This window comes from Halyomorpha halys, unplaced genomic scaffold (genome assembly GCF_000696795.3).
Source record: "Halyomorpha halys isolate HHAL.00 unplaced genomic scaffold, Hhal_1.1 Scaffold2068.1, whole genome shotgun sequence".
NCBI classification, from domain to species: domain Eukaryota; kingdom Metazoa; phylum Arthropoda; class Insecta; order Hemiptera; family Pentatomidae; genus Halyomorpha; species Halyomorpha halys.
In genome coordinates, this window is record NW_027111167.1 from 25,453 (window position 1) to 44,128 (window position 18,676).

The window sequence follows — 18,676 nt, forward strand, 5'->3', positions numbered from 1 at the left end:
TCTTGATTCGACCTCAACCTGTATCCTTCAGGTGTTCTCTTAGGTTCATAGATCCTTCTGATAATTCTTCTTTCTATTTCAGAAGCCCCTCTAGGCTGGGAAGACATGAGGGTTTCTGTTCCATAGAGTATCACTGGTTTGATGATTGTGTTATAATATCGTATCTTAGCAGTATAGGTAACGGAATAGATCCGTTCTTGTTATAAAAATTACTGGTGGCAAAGTTTAATTTCTCTATTTTGGCGACCCTTTCCTTAAACCCTGCTCTTTCTGCATATGATTTCTCCCAAGTACCTAAATCTCTGAGTCACTTTAATTGTTCCATATTTGGTTTCAACTGTTTTCTTTTTAAAATTCGCGTCCGTGGTCATCAGTTCCGTCTTCTCAAAAGATATTTGTAAGCCTATGTGTTCCTCGTTATTTCCGAGAGGGTATTTATTTGGGCAATCGCCTCTTCTCCTGTTTCCGCTAAAAGGGCAAGGTTGTCTGTGTATGCGAGGCATTTAATTTTGACGTTATTGATATTAGTCCCTAGGGTTGCACCTGGATTGCTGATTTTTCATAACTGCTTCATTATCTTGTGCAGTACCACGTTAAACAGCACTGGAGACAACCTGTCAGAGTCCCATCTGATCTGAAATGGTTCGCTGATGCTTTCTTAGAATTTAACTTTAGATTCAGTCCCTGTCATTGTTAACTTTATTAATTTTCTGGTCAACCCAGTATTTTTTTAGTACTTCTAGTAGTCTTTTTCTATCTACCGAATCATAGGCCTTTTAAAGTTGACGAAAGAGATAAAAAGGTTCTTTTTACTTTTAGTCCTGTAGTGTTTGATCAACAGCTTAAGGCTCAAAGTTTGTTCTTGACATGATCTATTTTTTCTAAAACCACCTTGGTATTTCCCGATTTTAGTATTCGAGCGTGCGATCATAAAATCGATTGCATTTTCGTTTGCTGCGTCTCAAGAAACATATAAGTGGACCCTAATATATCACAAATAAGTATAGTTAAAATACTTCGACATGCTATCTTAAAATCTATAGCATTTTCATATTTTACATATCCCGAAACATAAAAATGGACCCTTTTATGTTAGGAAACAGTATAGTTAAAATAAATTGATATGCGATCTTAAAATCGATAGCAGTTTCATATTCTGCATATACCAAAACATAAAAATGGACATGGACTTTTATATGTTAGAAAACAGAAACGTTAAAATAAATCGATACATGATCCTAAAATCGATAGCATTTTCGTTTTCTGCGTCTTATGAAACATATAAGAGGACCATAACATATTATAAATCAAAAAGTTAAAATAAATCAATACGCGATCCTAAAATCTATAGCATTTTCCTTTTCTGTTTCTTGAGAAACATATAAGAGGACCCTCGTATATAAGAAATCAGAAACGTTTTAATAAATCGATATGCGATTCTAAAATCGATAATATTTTCGTTTTATGCGTCTTAAGAAACATATAAGAGGATCCTAATATATTAGAATTCAGAAAAGTTATAGTAAATCGATACATGATCTTAAAATTGATAGCATTTTCATATTATACATATCCTAAAACATAAAAATGGACCCTAATATATAAGAAATCAGAAAGGTAACATAAATTGATAGCATTTTCATATTCTCCATACCCCGAAACATAAAAATAGACCCTTATAAGTTAGAAATCAGAAGAGTTAAGGTAAATCGATACGGGATCTTAAAATCGATAACATTTTCATATTCTGCATATCCCGAAACATAAAAATAGACCCTTATATGTTAGAAATCAGAAAAGTTAAAAGAAATCGATACGCGATCTTAAAATTGATAGCAGAAGTTCCTTTTTCCAAGTTCAGTGTCTGTACTAGTGAGCTACAAATTCAGGTACTGTACTTGCAAAAAGGAACTGTATCTGCTGATACTTTCCTTCTATCTGTAACTGTACTTGTATCTGTACTTAGATATAAATGTAGTTAACTACTGCCCAACTCTGTACCCAACTCTTTCAAATGGTTTTTTGTTTATTTTCTGACTGCACCACCTGTCTATTGTATGTCTACTATTTTTATGTTATTTTGGCACCGACCGATAGATGTTGTCATCTGGTTGGACCATATTTTATGTAATTTTCTAAATGAATAAAATAAAAATAATAATATAAAAACAAACTAGTTGGCCTTATTTGGTGTTTATACTTCTTGCTGGTTTGGTATTGGGTCCCCTTTCGTAGTATAGGACGCTCTCTTTTTGCCATTTTTATCAAAAGCTTCTACAATAAAGTCATTTTAGTAGAGGAATACGAAGTTGAAATTTCTCTGAGCATGATCCACAAATCACTGGAAGAAATTGTACCTTGACCATGCCTATGACCAACTGTCATTTTTGTAAATTTGAATATGCTAAAGGATGTGGTCATTGAGGTCTTAGATATTTCTTTTGTTGAAATGAGAATGTGATAATAAGCACACATTATGTCAGTTGTTACTAATATCTTTGTCCCATCAATAAGGGTTATGAAGTTTGCTTTGTTCTATATTGCATTCCGGTCTGTTTTTGTTTGTATTTTTAGGTGTTGTTAATCACCGTAGGCACGGATATTCCTATATCAGCCTATAGCTGGAATTTTTTGTGATTTATTCTTATTTTCTATCCTTCACACTAGTTGTTAACAATTTTAAATGGCGTATCACAGTTAAATCGCTTAGTTTAGACACTAAGGAAATATATCATACAACTTTGCATAAGTTATTACACATGTATATGTATTAGGCAGTCAAATTGTGAATTAAAAGAAGCTTTCATAGGTATTAAAGCTGCTCTAGGAGTGATAAGGTCAATTAAAGGTTAAACATTAAAAAAAAAAAATTGTCTCAGCTATCTAGAGTTAACCTGTTCTTATCATAGTGGGGGATGTCAATATTTATTTTGTGAGACCACAAAAAAATAAATATTATAACTGACCGAGGTGAGATTCAAACCTACCTAGGTGGGATTAAACAGCTCCAAACTGGGTGATCTATGGCTCTAATCGTTTTTGCCTTCTCGATCTCTAGTAGGTGTGGAGGACAAATATCGTGTGTTTAGTCAGAAGTGCCACACCAGACAAAATTCTTATATGAAATCCACACAGGTTACCATAGTCATTTGTATTTATTGCTCTTTTGCCTTTGATATGGTTATATCATTCTGTGATATATCAAATATTTTTCTTTTTATTTCATTAGTTCAATTAATTAAAAACAGAATGCATGGGCTCTCAAAAGCACTTACAATACTTATGTTATTATTTATTTGTTTTAGGATCCTAACTCTACTGGAGTGGATCAGTACATTGACATTCGTGTTACTGATGCTACCAGACTTGGCGATGGGATGGCAGCTTATATTGTATTCAGAGTAGAAACTAAGACTAATATACCTTTATTTAGAAAAACGTTTTTCTCAGTTCAAAGAAGATTTAGTGATTTTTTAGGACTTCATGAAAAATTAGTCGAAAAATACTTAAGATTGGGAAGAATAATACCACCTGCTCCTGAAAAGAGTGTAATTGGTGAGGGCCATTATTATTAATGTTAATTTAGATTAACTACAATAGGAATATTATTGACTACTTTTAAAATTGATATTTTATTTCGGTGATCATATATTTGTATTTGCTAAGTAACATTCACACTCATAAACCTATTTTTTACTTTGTGAAATATGTGTTTCAAGGTATGACAAAAATTAAAATGTCAGGACCAAATGATGTTTCTCCTCCTACTGAGTTTTTGGAAAGGAGGAGAGCTTCTTTAGAGAGATATCTTCAAAGAACTGCAGCACATCCCGTTTTAAATGTAGACCCAGATTTTCGAGAATTCTTATCGTCAGGTAAGTTATTTACATATTAAAGCATTTCAAATTTTCTCTGGATTATCTCTATAGGAAGTTTGGTGAGATAAAAAAATGTATCTTCTTAGCAATCAGCTCTTTTCAAACTAATTCTTAGCATAAACTCTTAAATATGATATCTTTTTTCATTCTGGAAAATTTTTTTTTTTTTTGTTGAATGTATGTTTGAATAAAATTGTTGAAAGGCTCATTTTGATTAACCAGTGCCTTGCAACATTTTATGGATAATGATTGTTTATTTATTTTGCTCTTGCATGATAAAACCTGGTTTCAATTAACCCTTTGATGTCTATTGCGTGACCTGTATATAGGAGGCAGATTCAATGGACAGACTATTGCTGGTATAATTTAGCACTCCCTTTCTCTTTAACTGTTGCCAAAAATATGCTTTTGAGACAGTTCAACCTTGGCAGCATCTAGTATTGTGTTAAGGTGGTTTACACTCACTCATAGCATACTTGAGTGTTTGTAGCTACCTTTAGAGGAAACACCATGGAGGCTACTTAGTAGAATGTAACCTTTGTCTAATGCTCATTCCGACAAAAATACATTTTCGGAAAGCCCCCAACATGTATCCTTATGGTAGCTACCAACACTCAAGTTTGCTTGAGCCTTTGAAGCCGAGCTTCCTTTAGAAAATTTATAGTACCTTTTCTAACAATATGACTGCAGTTCATAGAAGCTTGGTTGGGGGAATGCTGGTTGTTGACAACTTTCAAAGCAAACTTGGCAAGCCGGCCCGCTTGTCAACTTTTTTGTATACCTAAAGGTCGATCCTTATTTGTTATTCAGCCATTTCATTCATTCTGTAGTCAACTTTTAAAAAATATAGTTTTATATAAGTATTAATAAGTTATAGAGTAACAATAGAGATTTTATAAAATTAAAATAAAATACTAAATACACGAACAGTTTATCTAAATTTGTTTAGTTAACCAAGAAAGAGGGATATTGAGAGACTTAAAAAGGATTTGGTCTTAATAAACTGTAGTTATTTGTTAACTGTTAGTAACAGTTGTGAGTTGTTTTAAATAAAATAACTGTTTTTAATCTTATTGAGGATTTAGCAGTCTTCTTGATGGTTTTATTGAACTGTTATTAATATTCTATTTTTTGTTGATATTTGTTTTCTTCTGCTATTAATTACTTATGTTTTAGCCTAAATTTAAATATAACCATGTAGAGATGTGTTTCCATGTTATATTCTCTTATGAGTCCAAACATAAATATTTGACAATTTAAGCCATAAGAAATATTCATGAATCTTTTAGGATTGTGAATAATCAGACCTTTTACTGTGGCTTTGATAAGTCTTTGACAAAAGATGCGGTACATAAAAACTATTACAGTAGTAGGGCTTCATAATCAACACCCAATAAAGACCTCAAACATTTACTGTGTAAGATATCTTAACAAAGTTAATGGACCCCTTGATAGAAGATGGAGGTGGGGAAAATAAGAATACCAGTTTGATTGATAGAGGGATAGTGAATGAAGGTATCACTGAAATCTTTACAAAGCAAAAACCTAAAGAGGAAAAAACAAACTTTAAAGAAACTGTTCTACAGCATGAAAGCAGTATATCTGTATAATTTTTTTTTCAAGAATTGTAGACCATATTTAAAAAATCTATACAAAGTCCTGGATCTGGAATTCAAAATGTTTTGACTTATTAATAATGGAGCTAATATTTTTTTGAGATCTTCATAATCAACTTTCTTTTTTTTTATTAGTCAATGTTAAATAATTACCAACCTGAAATTATCCAATCAAAACTTTTGGTCTTTAGCATGTTCCTGGATCTAATTCATAAAATTTTCCTCTTGGTATAAATGATTGCTTAAATAATACCTAACTATTTTCAGTACTCTCAAAGAAAATTTGAGCTCTTTAGGAAAAATTTTATAATACATTATTGCTCAGTGTAGAACATATTTCAGCCATAATTTATTTTAGAAGGACATGGTGTATTGAAAATCTCCTAAATATTTAACTTACTATTGCAATAATATCTTTTATTGTGAAATCCCTTCACAAAGATTATGATTTGTCAAATAACAAAGATAAGGAGTTAGATTTGAAACATAAATTAGTATGAAATAACATAGATTTTGGGGAAAAAAGTAAACCAATTTTTTCTCACACAAGTTCACTTGTGCCTTAGCTCTTTTTGTACCTTCTTAAGTTTATGATTAGAGATTGGAAAATAGATGTTAGGATTGGATTTGTTTTGTTTTGGGATGAAAAGAAATAACTGAACCACACAATTCAAGGTCTGATCCAACAACCACTTTTGAGTCCCCAGAACTGTACGGAGCTTACCTTGTACAGGCTTTTCCCTCTCAAAGCGTGTACTGTGCATGCTCCATACAATTTTGGACAGTCAAAAGTAGTTGTTGCAACAGACGTTCAATTAATTAATTTCTGCTAGTTTATTAATGCTCCAATCTTCAATGGTGAGAAGTAATCTCTTTTACTAGAGGATAGTCACTTCTTGATGGTGCTAAAGCTGCTAGAGAGTCTTATTTGAAAAAGATAACTCTGGAAATGTAAAGTACAAAACTAATAAGATGGGGAAAAAAAATTAGTTCATAATTACCTACATTGTATCTTATAATATTTTTAAAAACACAAACACATAAAACTTTTCATGGGAGCTTTAATTGTTCTTTACTTTTATGGTTTATTATATCAGTATTTCTTTTTTAGAAACTGAACTTCCCAAAGCATCTAATACAAGTACACTTAGTGGTGCTGGAATGTTGAGATTTTTCAATAAAATTGGAGAAACTGTAAACAAAATCACATATCGAATGGAAGGTTATGACTCTGTAAGTTGGCTTTAACATTTTTGTAAATATTTTGCTTTATCTATTTATTGTATATATATTTTACTTGAAGATAACCACATGTAGTACCTTTTCAGAAAATTATTCCTGGCTTCCCATTTTAGTTTTTCAAGGTAATGCTATATGGAGGTACTGATATGGATAATGAATATATTTTATCAACCGTAATTCTCGAATAGAATTAATTCAGTGAATTATAGAAATCAATAATATTAATTTAAACAACAGAGGTTTGATATGAGGTGTAAGGTACTATTAAATGGAGAAAACCAGCAACCTGTGTTAAGGAAAAGTTAGTAACAATAAGAGGCAAGGCAGCATTTTTGATCCTAACTGAGGCTATTCCAAATATGAGGTCATAAATAAACCAGATGTCTGAAAGGCTGAACTTTAAGAAAGAATAGCTGATTGTTGCGTCAAAAAGCATGGAAGACTTCATAAAATCCTTGTAAATGCTGTATTTCATTTCATTCTCTAAATCAGTTGATAAATGTAGTATCTTGAAAATATATGTAAAATAATCCCGTTATATATTTTACCAAAAGTAGGAATCTGTATTAATATGTCTTTTGATCATTAATCTTCTATGCATAATTTATTTATTTGCACAAAAGTGTCAGTAACAGTATCAATAGCAATAAAACCTTACTCTGGTCCCTTCTATCATTTTAGATAAGTTGTAATATTTGATAATTACTAAATTGTTGTTCAAAATAATGATTAAACAATCTATGATAAGTTTTTGCTCACCAAAATCCAGTTTCACACCAACATCCACTTTACTAAAACTCATTTCTTAGTTGATTGGCTATGTTAGGGACCTTATAAAAAAGTCTTATCTTGGCTTTGCAGTTGTACTTCTGAATTTCAATTGTTTTAAGTTCATTTTTTCATCTTTTCTCTATGATTACTGGGCTGAAATTTTAATTTGGTTCTAAAATCACAGTTCACTCCTGTAACGGGGATGACCTCATAGTGGCTGTTAGAGTTTTTGAACATCTATATCTCAGTCGTCATTACACAATCATGGAATCATTATATAATCCATATCCATGATTATATCGTTATAAAAAAAGTAATCAGTCCAAATTCATTTTTTTGTTTCAAAATGTAAACTATTTTAGACATGTATATGGATATCAATATTTATAGATTATTATATAAATAATAAATCATTGTGTAAAATTCTGAGCATTTTTCTAAATATTAGTGTCCAATAAATAATTCTGTTAAAGTCCTTTTCCTAATCTAAAGCTTACCTGTATCAACAATTGATAAGTGCATTTAATAAGTAAAAATGATAGTAAAATATGGATAATCATTATTAATTAATGAATGCCTAATGAAGTAGCAAGTATTATAGATTGGAAAATAGCACATGCACAAGACAGGTTATTTATATGGTCCCTAGCTCAACCAATCACCAATTAAATGAGTTTTAGTTTGGTCACTGTTAGCTGCTCACAATGATCTTCAACAATAAAATAAATTTGGACTGATCACTTTTGTATTGTATTGTATTACTATTGTATACAAATTATGTATCCTATCTCCTATCTGATCTTATTTATCCATTTGCATTGTTTATTATTTATGAAAGGAGTTCTAAGAAGTTATTACTTTTTTTAGTGGTTTGAAGAGAAAAGTCAAGAAATTGAAAACTTGGAAAATGGTTTGCGAAAACTGCACTCGAATATGGAATGTTTGGTTCTTGCTCGCAAGTAATTTCCTTTTTATTTTTTTAACCATTATATTTGTAATTTAAGTGATTATGAAATACATATCCTTCTTGTGATTTTTTTTCTGTATTTATATTAGATTAAAAAATAAAGTATTATTATATTGATAATAAAAATTGTTTTATGAAAATCAGATTGGAATTTGTTTCCCATGTCCTGGTTTGATAACATTTCAATTTCAAAATTTACCTCATTGCTTAAGGTTAACTTGGAAATTTAAATTCTGTTTTCCATATACTCCACTATCTTAGTTGTATTTTTGATAATTGTAAATTTTCTTTGATCAGTTAGCAAACAATGATATTTTAAAATATTATGAAAAAAGTAGATCGGTTAAAAGATTCATTAATCTCTTATTTATAATTTCTTTTTTTTATGTTCTGATTAGAGAACTTGCTGTTTATACTGGTGCTTTAGCAAAGACTATTGCTATGCTTAGTAACTGTGAAGAACATACTCTCCTTTCGCGATGTCTTGCCCATCTTACTGAACTGGAAGAAAAGGTGAGGATGGTTTGTTAAATAATTTATTATTGATACAGTTGTAAATATAATTTCCTTATTTTACCACTCAGTCTAGCCCAACTAATCTGTGAGATGAAGTTGCTAGGTTTTTTTTGTTTTTGTATTCAAGAACAGGTTTTTGGGATGCCGAAAAACTGTATAGGTCCATGAGCTTCCTAATTTCTCACCCTTCATTCAAGAACAGGGTTAAAATTTCCCCAATGGACTTTCAATAATTTTCAGAAAAATAAGGATTATCTTTTCAGTTTTTTAATTTTATTTTTAAAAACATACTAAACTAACTTAATTCTAAGTAAACCAATATCAGAGCCTCTATTATATATTTTAAGGAAATAAAAGCCCTTTTTTTGTACAAAATGTCCTCTATAGCTTTTTTTTTAATCATTGTGGTATCATTTCCTTGTCTTGCCTTATTAAGATATATGCTTTAAATTTTCTCCAGTATTATAATTATGTTTAAATTTTCAGCCGAACATTTTATTCCTTCAAGTTTCATTAATTTTGTTTTTTCAGACTGAAACTCTTCATCATGAGCAAGCTAACTCAGATTTTTCAACTGTTTGTGAAATGATGAAGGACTACATTGCTTTGATTGGTGCTATAAAGGTAGGAATGTCCTCATTCATCTGTTTTTAATTATCTTTTATAAGCAGTTTTTGAAATTTAGTCTACTAAATTTTTATTAGTATTTCATTATAAAAAAAAAAAATAGTGAATTTAACTGTTATCTAATTAAGTTTGACCTTATAAGGTACATATATTTTTGATATAAATGTATTAAGTAATCTTTTGGTCTTACAATATAGAATTCATTTAAAATATTTTTTTTTCTCTTTAGTTAATGATTTAACATCAAAGATTGTGGTAAAAATTATTGATAAAACTATATTGATTATAATACATGTAATTTATTATTAGCAACTTTTTAAAAAAATATTTCTATTAAAGTAAAAAAATTGTCTTTGAAAATATAACATAATGGTATCAATAATCACTTCAATGCATTATTTTCTTTTTAAGTTATTCATTTGTTATCATGAATATTGTTTTTGGTGGGAATAATAGAAATGATATTCAATATTCATTGATTTACAGTTGTGTAAGTATTTATTTTCATGAAAAAAAATTTTTGTACACAAACAAATATATTTATTTCTTTAAGTACCAAGGCTGAAATCCCAACTTATATAGACGCTTATACTATAACTTATGTATTGTATTTTATTAAATTTGTATAAATATCACAGTCTGGGCTATTCCCAGTTATGTTTATTATTTTTAATTTGTTTGATATTCTTCTGGTTGATAAAACTTATTTCACTTTTTTGGCTGTTATCTTTCTGTTTTTATATCTTTATGAATTGTTGTAGCCATCCTTTTATATACTTTTTAAAATTTAATTTATTAATAATGTATCTAAAGTTTCCTGATAAGGCTTGAATATATAGTAATATTCCAAAACCTCTGAAAGAAACTATTCCCTCTTTATTTAATTTGTTTTTCTGTTAAGCTGTTATTGTTTTATCAGGTACTACCTACTTGCTTTTATAAATAAAATAATTATATTACATTTTAATAACAAATTTTATGAGTAAAAAGAAATGAATTTATCTTTATTTCACCATAAACTTTTTTTTAAGGGTTTGGGGAAAATCTCACCTAAGACAAAATGGACTTAATCCTATAATGTGAGATCCTTACTCACTAAAAAAACACCTTCCCATTCATCACTATCATGCATTACTTCATCAGAAGAAGAGTAGCTATGCACTTATGCTTAATGAACTGTTTATAATGATTTTCTACTTCCTCAATCTGAACTTAATTCCAGTAAGAGCGGCATAGTCTGCCACAGTACTCCATAGCTATAATCAGATTAGTATAGTACAGTATAGTTTTTTGGAATTGTTTCTTATCGAAGAATGCTGTCTAATTCTTATTTTTCTCTTGACCTACCGAGCATTGCATTTTATACTATTTCATACATAGGGGCTCAAGTTAATTATGATGATTTATCATCCAACTTAAAGTAGGCTAGATAAAAACCATGAAACATCCATGCTTAGTAAGCAGTTGCTTGATATTATGGTCAACTTCACCTTGGTTTTCAGCTCATCCATGTTACAGTGTCAGATATTTGACAGTGGTTTCATCTAGAAGATGATGTATCTCAGGATCTCTACCATCTTTCAAAAGTATATCGTCTCTTATCTCTTGTGACTGTCAGCATGTGAGCTTCCAGCTCTTTTCTTCTTCATGGGTTGGTCTGGTCCAGTTGTTACTAACACTGCTCAAGATTGTACCATTTGTTCCTGGTGACTTTTAGTAACTACTTCACTTTCAATGATTGTGATCCTAGTCAATATTTATTTTTAAAATTCATTCATTTTCAATATAATGGTTTTATAATGGTTCAATTGTCCAATGGACACCCTTACACTATGCCAGAATAAGCTGGGTTCTTCGAATAATTAATTTGGGTATTAACTATTGGGTTTGGTAAAGGGTGAAAACAGATAAATGATAAATAGATATAAAGGATTTACTGCTTTACTGTAACAAGGTAGGATAAGCACTGTTGTATTTATGGAAAGTTAATTTTGCACTTGTAGCCGTCAATAAATGTTTCATAACAATGTTTGATATATTAGGTTAAATAGACATTATGTTTTCTGATAGACCTATTACTGTTAAGGTGAAAGGAAGTAAAATAACAACTGATACACTAGGTACGAAAAACAAACCCGCCAAACTAGGTAAGATCACATCACACTGTTATCTCTAATCCAAAGAGGTTGTGCTGCAGTAGTTAGAAATTACCTCTCTAGCAATAGCTCACTCAGAGGTTCTTACACTGTTGAAATATGGTGAGTTTGGAATTTACAGAATTGGGGTAATGGAATAAAAGTGGCCTGAACACACACATTGATGAAGACAAATTAATTCAGGTACTGACTTGAAAACGGTACTAAGTCACTTCAAAGAAATTTTACGAGAAAGACAAAGAAGTGTACTGAACTAAACAAAATAAGATTTTATTTTTTAAAAGAAACCAAAAAATTGGGACTTGTAAAACTACAATTTTGCCGATTGACTTATCTACTTGTCCCCCACACCATTGGCCTCATTGATATCTTTTCTAGAAATAAAGGAAAATTGTACACCTCTTGACTTACTATCTTTTCCATGTTAGGTATTTCAATCACTGCCTTATAATCCATATGATATAAGATTTTAAGGAATCTTTGACCACTTAGCTTTCATTAATGGAGTGGAACTTTTAAAGCTTGGCTTGATAAATTTCAATATTTGGTATGGTCCTGTCTAGTTCATGCACTCTCATGCTGCTAACTGTGTATGAATGTTCATCAAATGCTAAGTCTGGCATTAAACTATTCACCAGGGTATATAATGCATAAATGGGAATGGACGTCAATCTTCCTAACAGTTCAACTAATGATCTCTGTTATTTTTCTGGTGAAAAGTTCTACCTGAGCTTTATGATCAGTTAAATGGAGACCTGCCATTTAATGCCAATGATTAATGATAAAGACATCCTTGTTTGTATATTAATTGATCTCCCTTAGAAATCTTCAATGAACCAAAATTGCAAGACTATCTGGTAAACCCTGTGTCTGTGTGGTAGTTCTCCATCATAGAGAGCCTAAGGACCGTGTCACATTTCTCATAAAGGGCTCTAAAATGAAACCCTGAAGAATGCCACCTTAGTTCTTATAAGTTTTTAATTGTCTAATGTCCATGCAACGTTCAATATTTTATCATATTATTAACTCAATGTGGGATCTCTATCTTTTGAAAACCATACTGGTTGTGTGTTTAAAAACTAATTTAGATCTATCCCACCTTGATTACTTTTCTTAGAGCGGAGCGAAGTTCTTGAATGATGTGGCCTTTTCTGATCCTGATAACTGCTAAACCATTCTTGTCCATCGTCCAGTAATAGAATCCTTTAAACCTTACTCCTTTGATCATCAAACTCACTTAAATTGGTAAATCATTTGTCTCCACCCCCTGATTTTATTTGATCTGGCTTGTTCTTGGCTCATTCCAATGATTCAGTAGAATGTAGTATCCCCTCGGCCATGTTTCATAATAAAGTACAAACTAATACAATTAGTTTTGTCAATTTATCTTAATACAATTACACTGAGTTGTACAATAGTAAATCGTACTTTAGTACTTTTTAATTCCTGTAATATCACTAATAGCCATCCCTGTTATGAAAACAGTAAGTATCAGTGTTATAATCATGTGGTTTCTATACTTGTATTTATGAACCAATACTATTAGCTTTCATTATGAAACAGGGCCCTGGTGTATGCTTTTCTACTAGTCTTCTCCATATTCCCAATGTTTTTGCTGGCCTTTACATAGTAATGGTACCTTCAGTATGTATTTCAAAACTAATTAATGAAACCAGAGGGCTAGAAAATAAAATTAATGTTCAAAGTTTCAATGGTATTTTAAATTCTTGCATTTGATACTCCCTCCATTATTGAACTTTATCGTTAGGGTTTCTTCTGTAATTTTTCTAATTGGCTGATTTACTATCTATCTTTTTATGACCTTTGTTGTATTTCAGTAGTGTGTTGATATGTTGCAGCTTTATGGTTTAATGAATGGAATTTTGATGATAGTTGGATTATTTTTCAACTTTTATTCTGTTGGCACACCAACATATGGAAAAATTTTAGTGTATCTCATTCCTTAATATTATAAATAAATAACAAATAAGATATTCCTTTTTTCAAGCTAGTGCCTATTGTTGTATAATGCTGTTTTCATAGCAATATTGCTTTTATTTATTTACTTACAAGAATATTCATTCTTACATACACATTTATGTTATTATAGAATATTATTTTTTATGATAGGATTTGTTTCAAATCCTTATTTTTTTCTCAGTTTCAGTTGTAGAGGTGCACCATACACTTTGTTATCACATCATTTTACATAAGATACATATCCAGTAACAGTTCTAGAATAAATTGCTAGTGCTTTGAATGATTGTTATTCTAAAAAAATTTAATTAAGTGTAATGAGAGCCCAAATTATTATTCTTAACCATAATTGGTTATTTAAAGACACCATTTTTAAACAGATCTCTAAGCTGTTGGAGAATAATGTTGCTAAGGCCCTAAATATCCATCTTTTTTTCTCTGCATTCAAATAAGCTAATGTCTCCAACAATCAAAATTTTTATATTTGCAGATGATCTGAAGTTTAATAAAATGATCAAAAACTTGGGAGATTGCAGATTCCTACAGAATGGTTTTAATTGCATAGTGGTGGTGTCAATGTAATGCTAATGCACTAATGGCTGTAAGTGGTATTGTATCTTATTCATGAAGCAAGAAAACTAATTTTTTATTATTTGGCATTATTACTGGCCAAAATAATGAGTACACGTTACTAAGTAATGGTGAATCTGTGATAGATCTCTGTAATTCAATGGAAACTAAACCTTAATTTGAGCATAAATTCATTTTTTTTTTTTTTTTTGGTGTAAGTAAACATTGTATTCTTAGATAAATTTTACCATGTTGTTGTAGTAGGCCGAAGACATATTTTAATTTAATCTCTAATACTCATTGCCTTTATAGCACCCAGTTTTGTTTGAGTAATATTGTTCCATTTAGTTTATGTGTTACTAACATGTTTTAGACATGATGAAATAGTTCAATGGATAAATTATATGATTCCTGCTGAGTAAATGGCTTGTGCCATAATATGATCATATAGATGATTTCTATCTCATCTTGTGAAATTTTTTTGAAGAATGCTTTCTCTGTTCTCTTGACTTTTATAAAAACGTTAATTTTCTGCAAGTTTTTTTTTTTTTTTTTTTTTTTTTATACATTTATTTATTAAAGTAATACATAGGTTAATTTTGATTTGTAATCCTAAATATTGTGTCTAGTCTAATGGTCTTTCATTTGTTGATTTAAATTATATGTGAACTATTTTTTTCTTTATTTTATTTATATTTTCCAGTCAATATTTTATATTAAAGCTTTAAAAGAAAAATATGCACTACTTAACTTCAAATATTAATCAGTTGATCATTACATTTACTACCTTCATTCCGTATTAGTAACTATTTTTAAGAAGAAAGTTTACAATGCATTATTGTATGCTGTAGCATTAGAAATCATTTTGAGTTCATTCTATTATATATATATATATATATTAAACAAATATCTTCACAGTTCTTATGATTGACCTTTTAGTAATTCAATTTTTAATTATTGATCACCTTAGCTGTAATGATAAGGATTTTATACCTCAAATAGGCTAGGTGAGCACTTACGTAATCCCTGGTTCAATTCATAGATCTGCAATAATTAGGAGGTTAACCACTTGAAACTAGGCCCTTAGCCTATACAAACACACGATTTTAGTTGTAACTTTCCTTTGAAATTCAATTTTTGCTAATTATAAACTATTTTGTGTTTATAGTAAATATTAAAATTTAAGTATTTTATTTAGCTTTGATAAGAAAAAAAAACGTGATAAATGTATATTGTAAAACAAACTTATGGACCATGAGACTCTTTGCAAGTTGGTTAAAATAGTATTCCTTTAGGGTATAGCGTTTTGTATTGAGAATAGTATGCCAATATGAAATTATGTGAGTTGGAACTTCAGCTTTGGCTACTTCTCCCTCATTATAACTGGTTCTCAAATCTTTCCCCCATAACTTAGATGCATTACTTGTTCTATTTTTATTTATATGATTATTCTGAATTTAATTAATGCTTTTATTATCAACTTGAACTCAAGAACAATATTATTTTGTTTATGTAAAAGATGACAATTATGTTGTTTTGGTATATTTTCAGGCAATTCTTGTTTTGTTTTTATTTGAACTTAATTTATTCAATTTATGAAACTCTCTAATTGTATTTAAATATACATTAGTTAACTTGGTTTTTGAAGAAATTGGGTGGAGTTATGGTTAAGAAAGAAATAAGCTACAACCATAAAAGTATAAAAGAAATTATAAATACATACAGTTATAATTGAAAATACATTGAAGAACATGAAATAAATAGACAAAGTACTTATATTATTATGAAAATTGTAAAAGCATATAAAATAAAAGTGAATGAAAATTTATATTATGTATAAAACTGTTTACAATACATAAAAAAACTGCAAGAAAAAAAGTATAAAATAAAAAATAGAACCAAAAGAATATTACTGTGTAATAAGAAATGATGTCTGATGATTATCATATGTAAACATTAATCTAAGGGAAAAATGAAGATAAAAACAACAGAGAAAAAAAATAGAAATAAGATAAAAAAAAAAAAAATAATAATAAGCTATACATACTGAGGTATCCAGAGATTCAGAACAAGGTTTGACATAGATTCAGGCTAATAAAAATAACCTGCAATTTGCAGTGATGTTGAAAAAAAAAACTCGACAACCCAAATAAGGAATATAGAAAGTTCAGAAAAATTTAAAAGAAAAATAATTAACGATTCTTTAAACTATTGATTGGATAGTATAGATGCATAAATCTGGAATTGGTTGGTTTTATATTTTTTTTTTCATTACTGCATGTTTTGAAATTAGTGTGGCCATAAGACCGTATATATGTAAATTGATTCATGTTACTAATTTTTTATTCAAATAATATTAAATAAATTATGCAGTGATATCTAGTTGATAATTTAGTAATTTAATTAAAAACTGTTGGAGGCTAATAAAATCCTTAAGTATTTTTTTAAAGTACTCATAGATCTTTGTAAAATGACCAAATAAACACAGATCTATAGCTCATCTCTTTACTGAAAGCATTTTATGGAACCAACTCAAGAATTTTCTGCTTGAACAGAGGTATTATAGCAAACTTCGTCGGGGAAACTTAAGTCGCAGAATTTTCTGAAAACAAACATGTTCTTGTGAGGTAGTATTCTATAGTAAGTAGTAAGAGTAGAACTAATATTGTTCAGAAAGTTTGTTGACAGTCCTGAGTTGCCCTTTAACTGATCAAGGCTGTATCAGAAATCTTTGATTTTGGCTTGATTTATTAACGTGACTATGAAGATTTCACCTGTAGTGACAATCACTTTGGTTGAGAATTAATTCCCATTTTTACTGTTTCTTCTTTTGGTCTAAATTTTGTATTTATCTATGTATAGAATGCCACCTAGCTTTTATACCAAGTTATAAAGAGATAATATATAACGAAATAGCATTTTCTTATCCTTCAAATTGATGTTGATACTCAAATCAAAAATACTACCTGGTATGATTATGATATAACTGTTCATGCAGTACCTTTCCAAGTGTTATCCTAATGCTAGAAACCTAGGCATTAAAAAATTATTTGCATTCATTAATACAAATTTTATTTTATTTCAGTGTGTGTTCCATGAACGGGTGAAGGTATATCAGAATTGTCAACATTCACAGCTAATGTTAAATAAAAAAAAAGAATATAAAGCTAAAATGGAATTCGCTAATAGAACAGATAAAGTAAGCATTGCAGCTCAAGAAATAGTGGAGGTATTTATTGATTTTATATTTTTTAATTAAAATTAGTTACCTAATATTCAATTTTCCCTTATTTTTTTCCTATTGGTTCACATTATTACTATGACCGATATCAAAACTTCAAATTATACCGTTGTTTTTAAATACCCATACTTGGCAATCTGCTACAACTGATGATTATTTCAATTATTATTTCTTAGTGATGAAAGGTAAGGATTGTGCTATATTTTTGTTTGTTATGCCCATTTTACTAATTATAACTAATTCAAGTATCGGTCACTACTCATTTCCTTTGAAAGTAGCTTTCCATTAATGTGTGTGTGTTTTTTTGTTTTGTTTTTTGGCGGTGGAAATCCTCAAAAGACACGGATAGGCCCGCACATATCCATGTATGGGATTTTTACCCACTAAAACCACTGCCCTACACCTGTTCATTCCTCTCCACAGGACCGCTACTAAGCATTACTTCATGGAAGGAAATGACTGAGTGCCACCTCGCCTTCTTCACATGTTTTTCACGTCTTCTAGCCCTCTTTTCCTCTCGACCTCTTGAGGACGACTGTGGTTAATCTCTTCACTGTCTTCCAGTGCTGGTCTGAGAGTAGTACATAGCTCATCATGTTTTCTGGTGTGATGCGTCCTTCTAACACTCTCCAATTCACTTCTTTCTGCCGCAAAGCGAATGCAAGTGAAAAACATGTGCTACATGGTTTTTTCTCGACAGTCTGACATCCAGGGTATTCTGCAGTGTTGTCCAGTTTGAATCGGTACTGGTAGGCTCTAAATCATCTTTGTCCGGTCAAAAATTGGTTTACGTAAAAATCCACCTCACCATGCTGGCGACCATACCACGCGCCCACATCGGGTATTAACCTGCGAGTCCACCTTCCAGAATCTGCAGCCTCTCAACGCTGCTGCCACTGGTCAATGGTTATTTTTCGTTCTTCTTCTCTGGAAATGTGTAAGCTTCTTCCATAGGTGCCTGCTTCTTTCTTCAACAAGGAGTTTCACAGGCAGCATTCGAGCTATCATGCACACCACTTCATAGGAAATGGTCGAAAAGCGCTAACTGTCCTTAAACAAACTCTGCGATAAACTGAAACCATCTGTCTCCTGTATGATTTGGTAACCATCACTTC

At 30.3% G+C, this 18,676-nt stretch overlaps 1 protein-coding gene across 7 annotated transcripts in view; it reads left to right on the plus strand.

Annotated features, from left to right (window-relative positions):
• The window catches only part of LOC106691082 (sorting nexin 1), a 49,608-nt gene that overhangs the window by 13,084 nt on the left and 17,848 nt on the right, over window positions 1-18,676 (plus strand). For all 7 annotated transcript variants that reach the window (XR_001344718.3, XR_001344717.3, XM_014436734.3 and 4 more), the window contains 7 exons: window positions 3,306-3,555; window positions 3,720-3,875; window positions 6,606-6,727; window positions 8,375-8,466; window positions 8,873-8,987; window positions 9,522-9,614; window positions 17,406-17,549. Coding sequence is in view for 5 of the 7 variants with exons in the window: in XM_014436734.3 (XP_014292220.1) it covers window positions 3,306-3,555; window positions 3,720-3,875; window positions 6,606-6,727; window positions 8,375-8,466; window positions 8,873-8,987; window positions 9,522-9,614; window positions 17,406-17,549 (972 nt within the window). In the remaining 2 variants the exon portion in view is untranslated. The remainder of the gene's footprint in view (window positions 1-3,305; window positions 3,556-3,719; window positions 3,876-6,605; window positions 6,728-8,374; window positions 8,467-8,872; window positions 8,988-9,521; window positions 9,615-17,405; window positions 17,550-18,676) is intronic.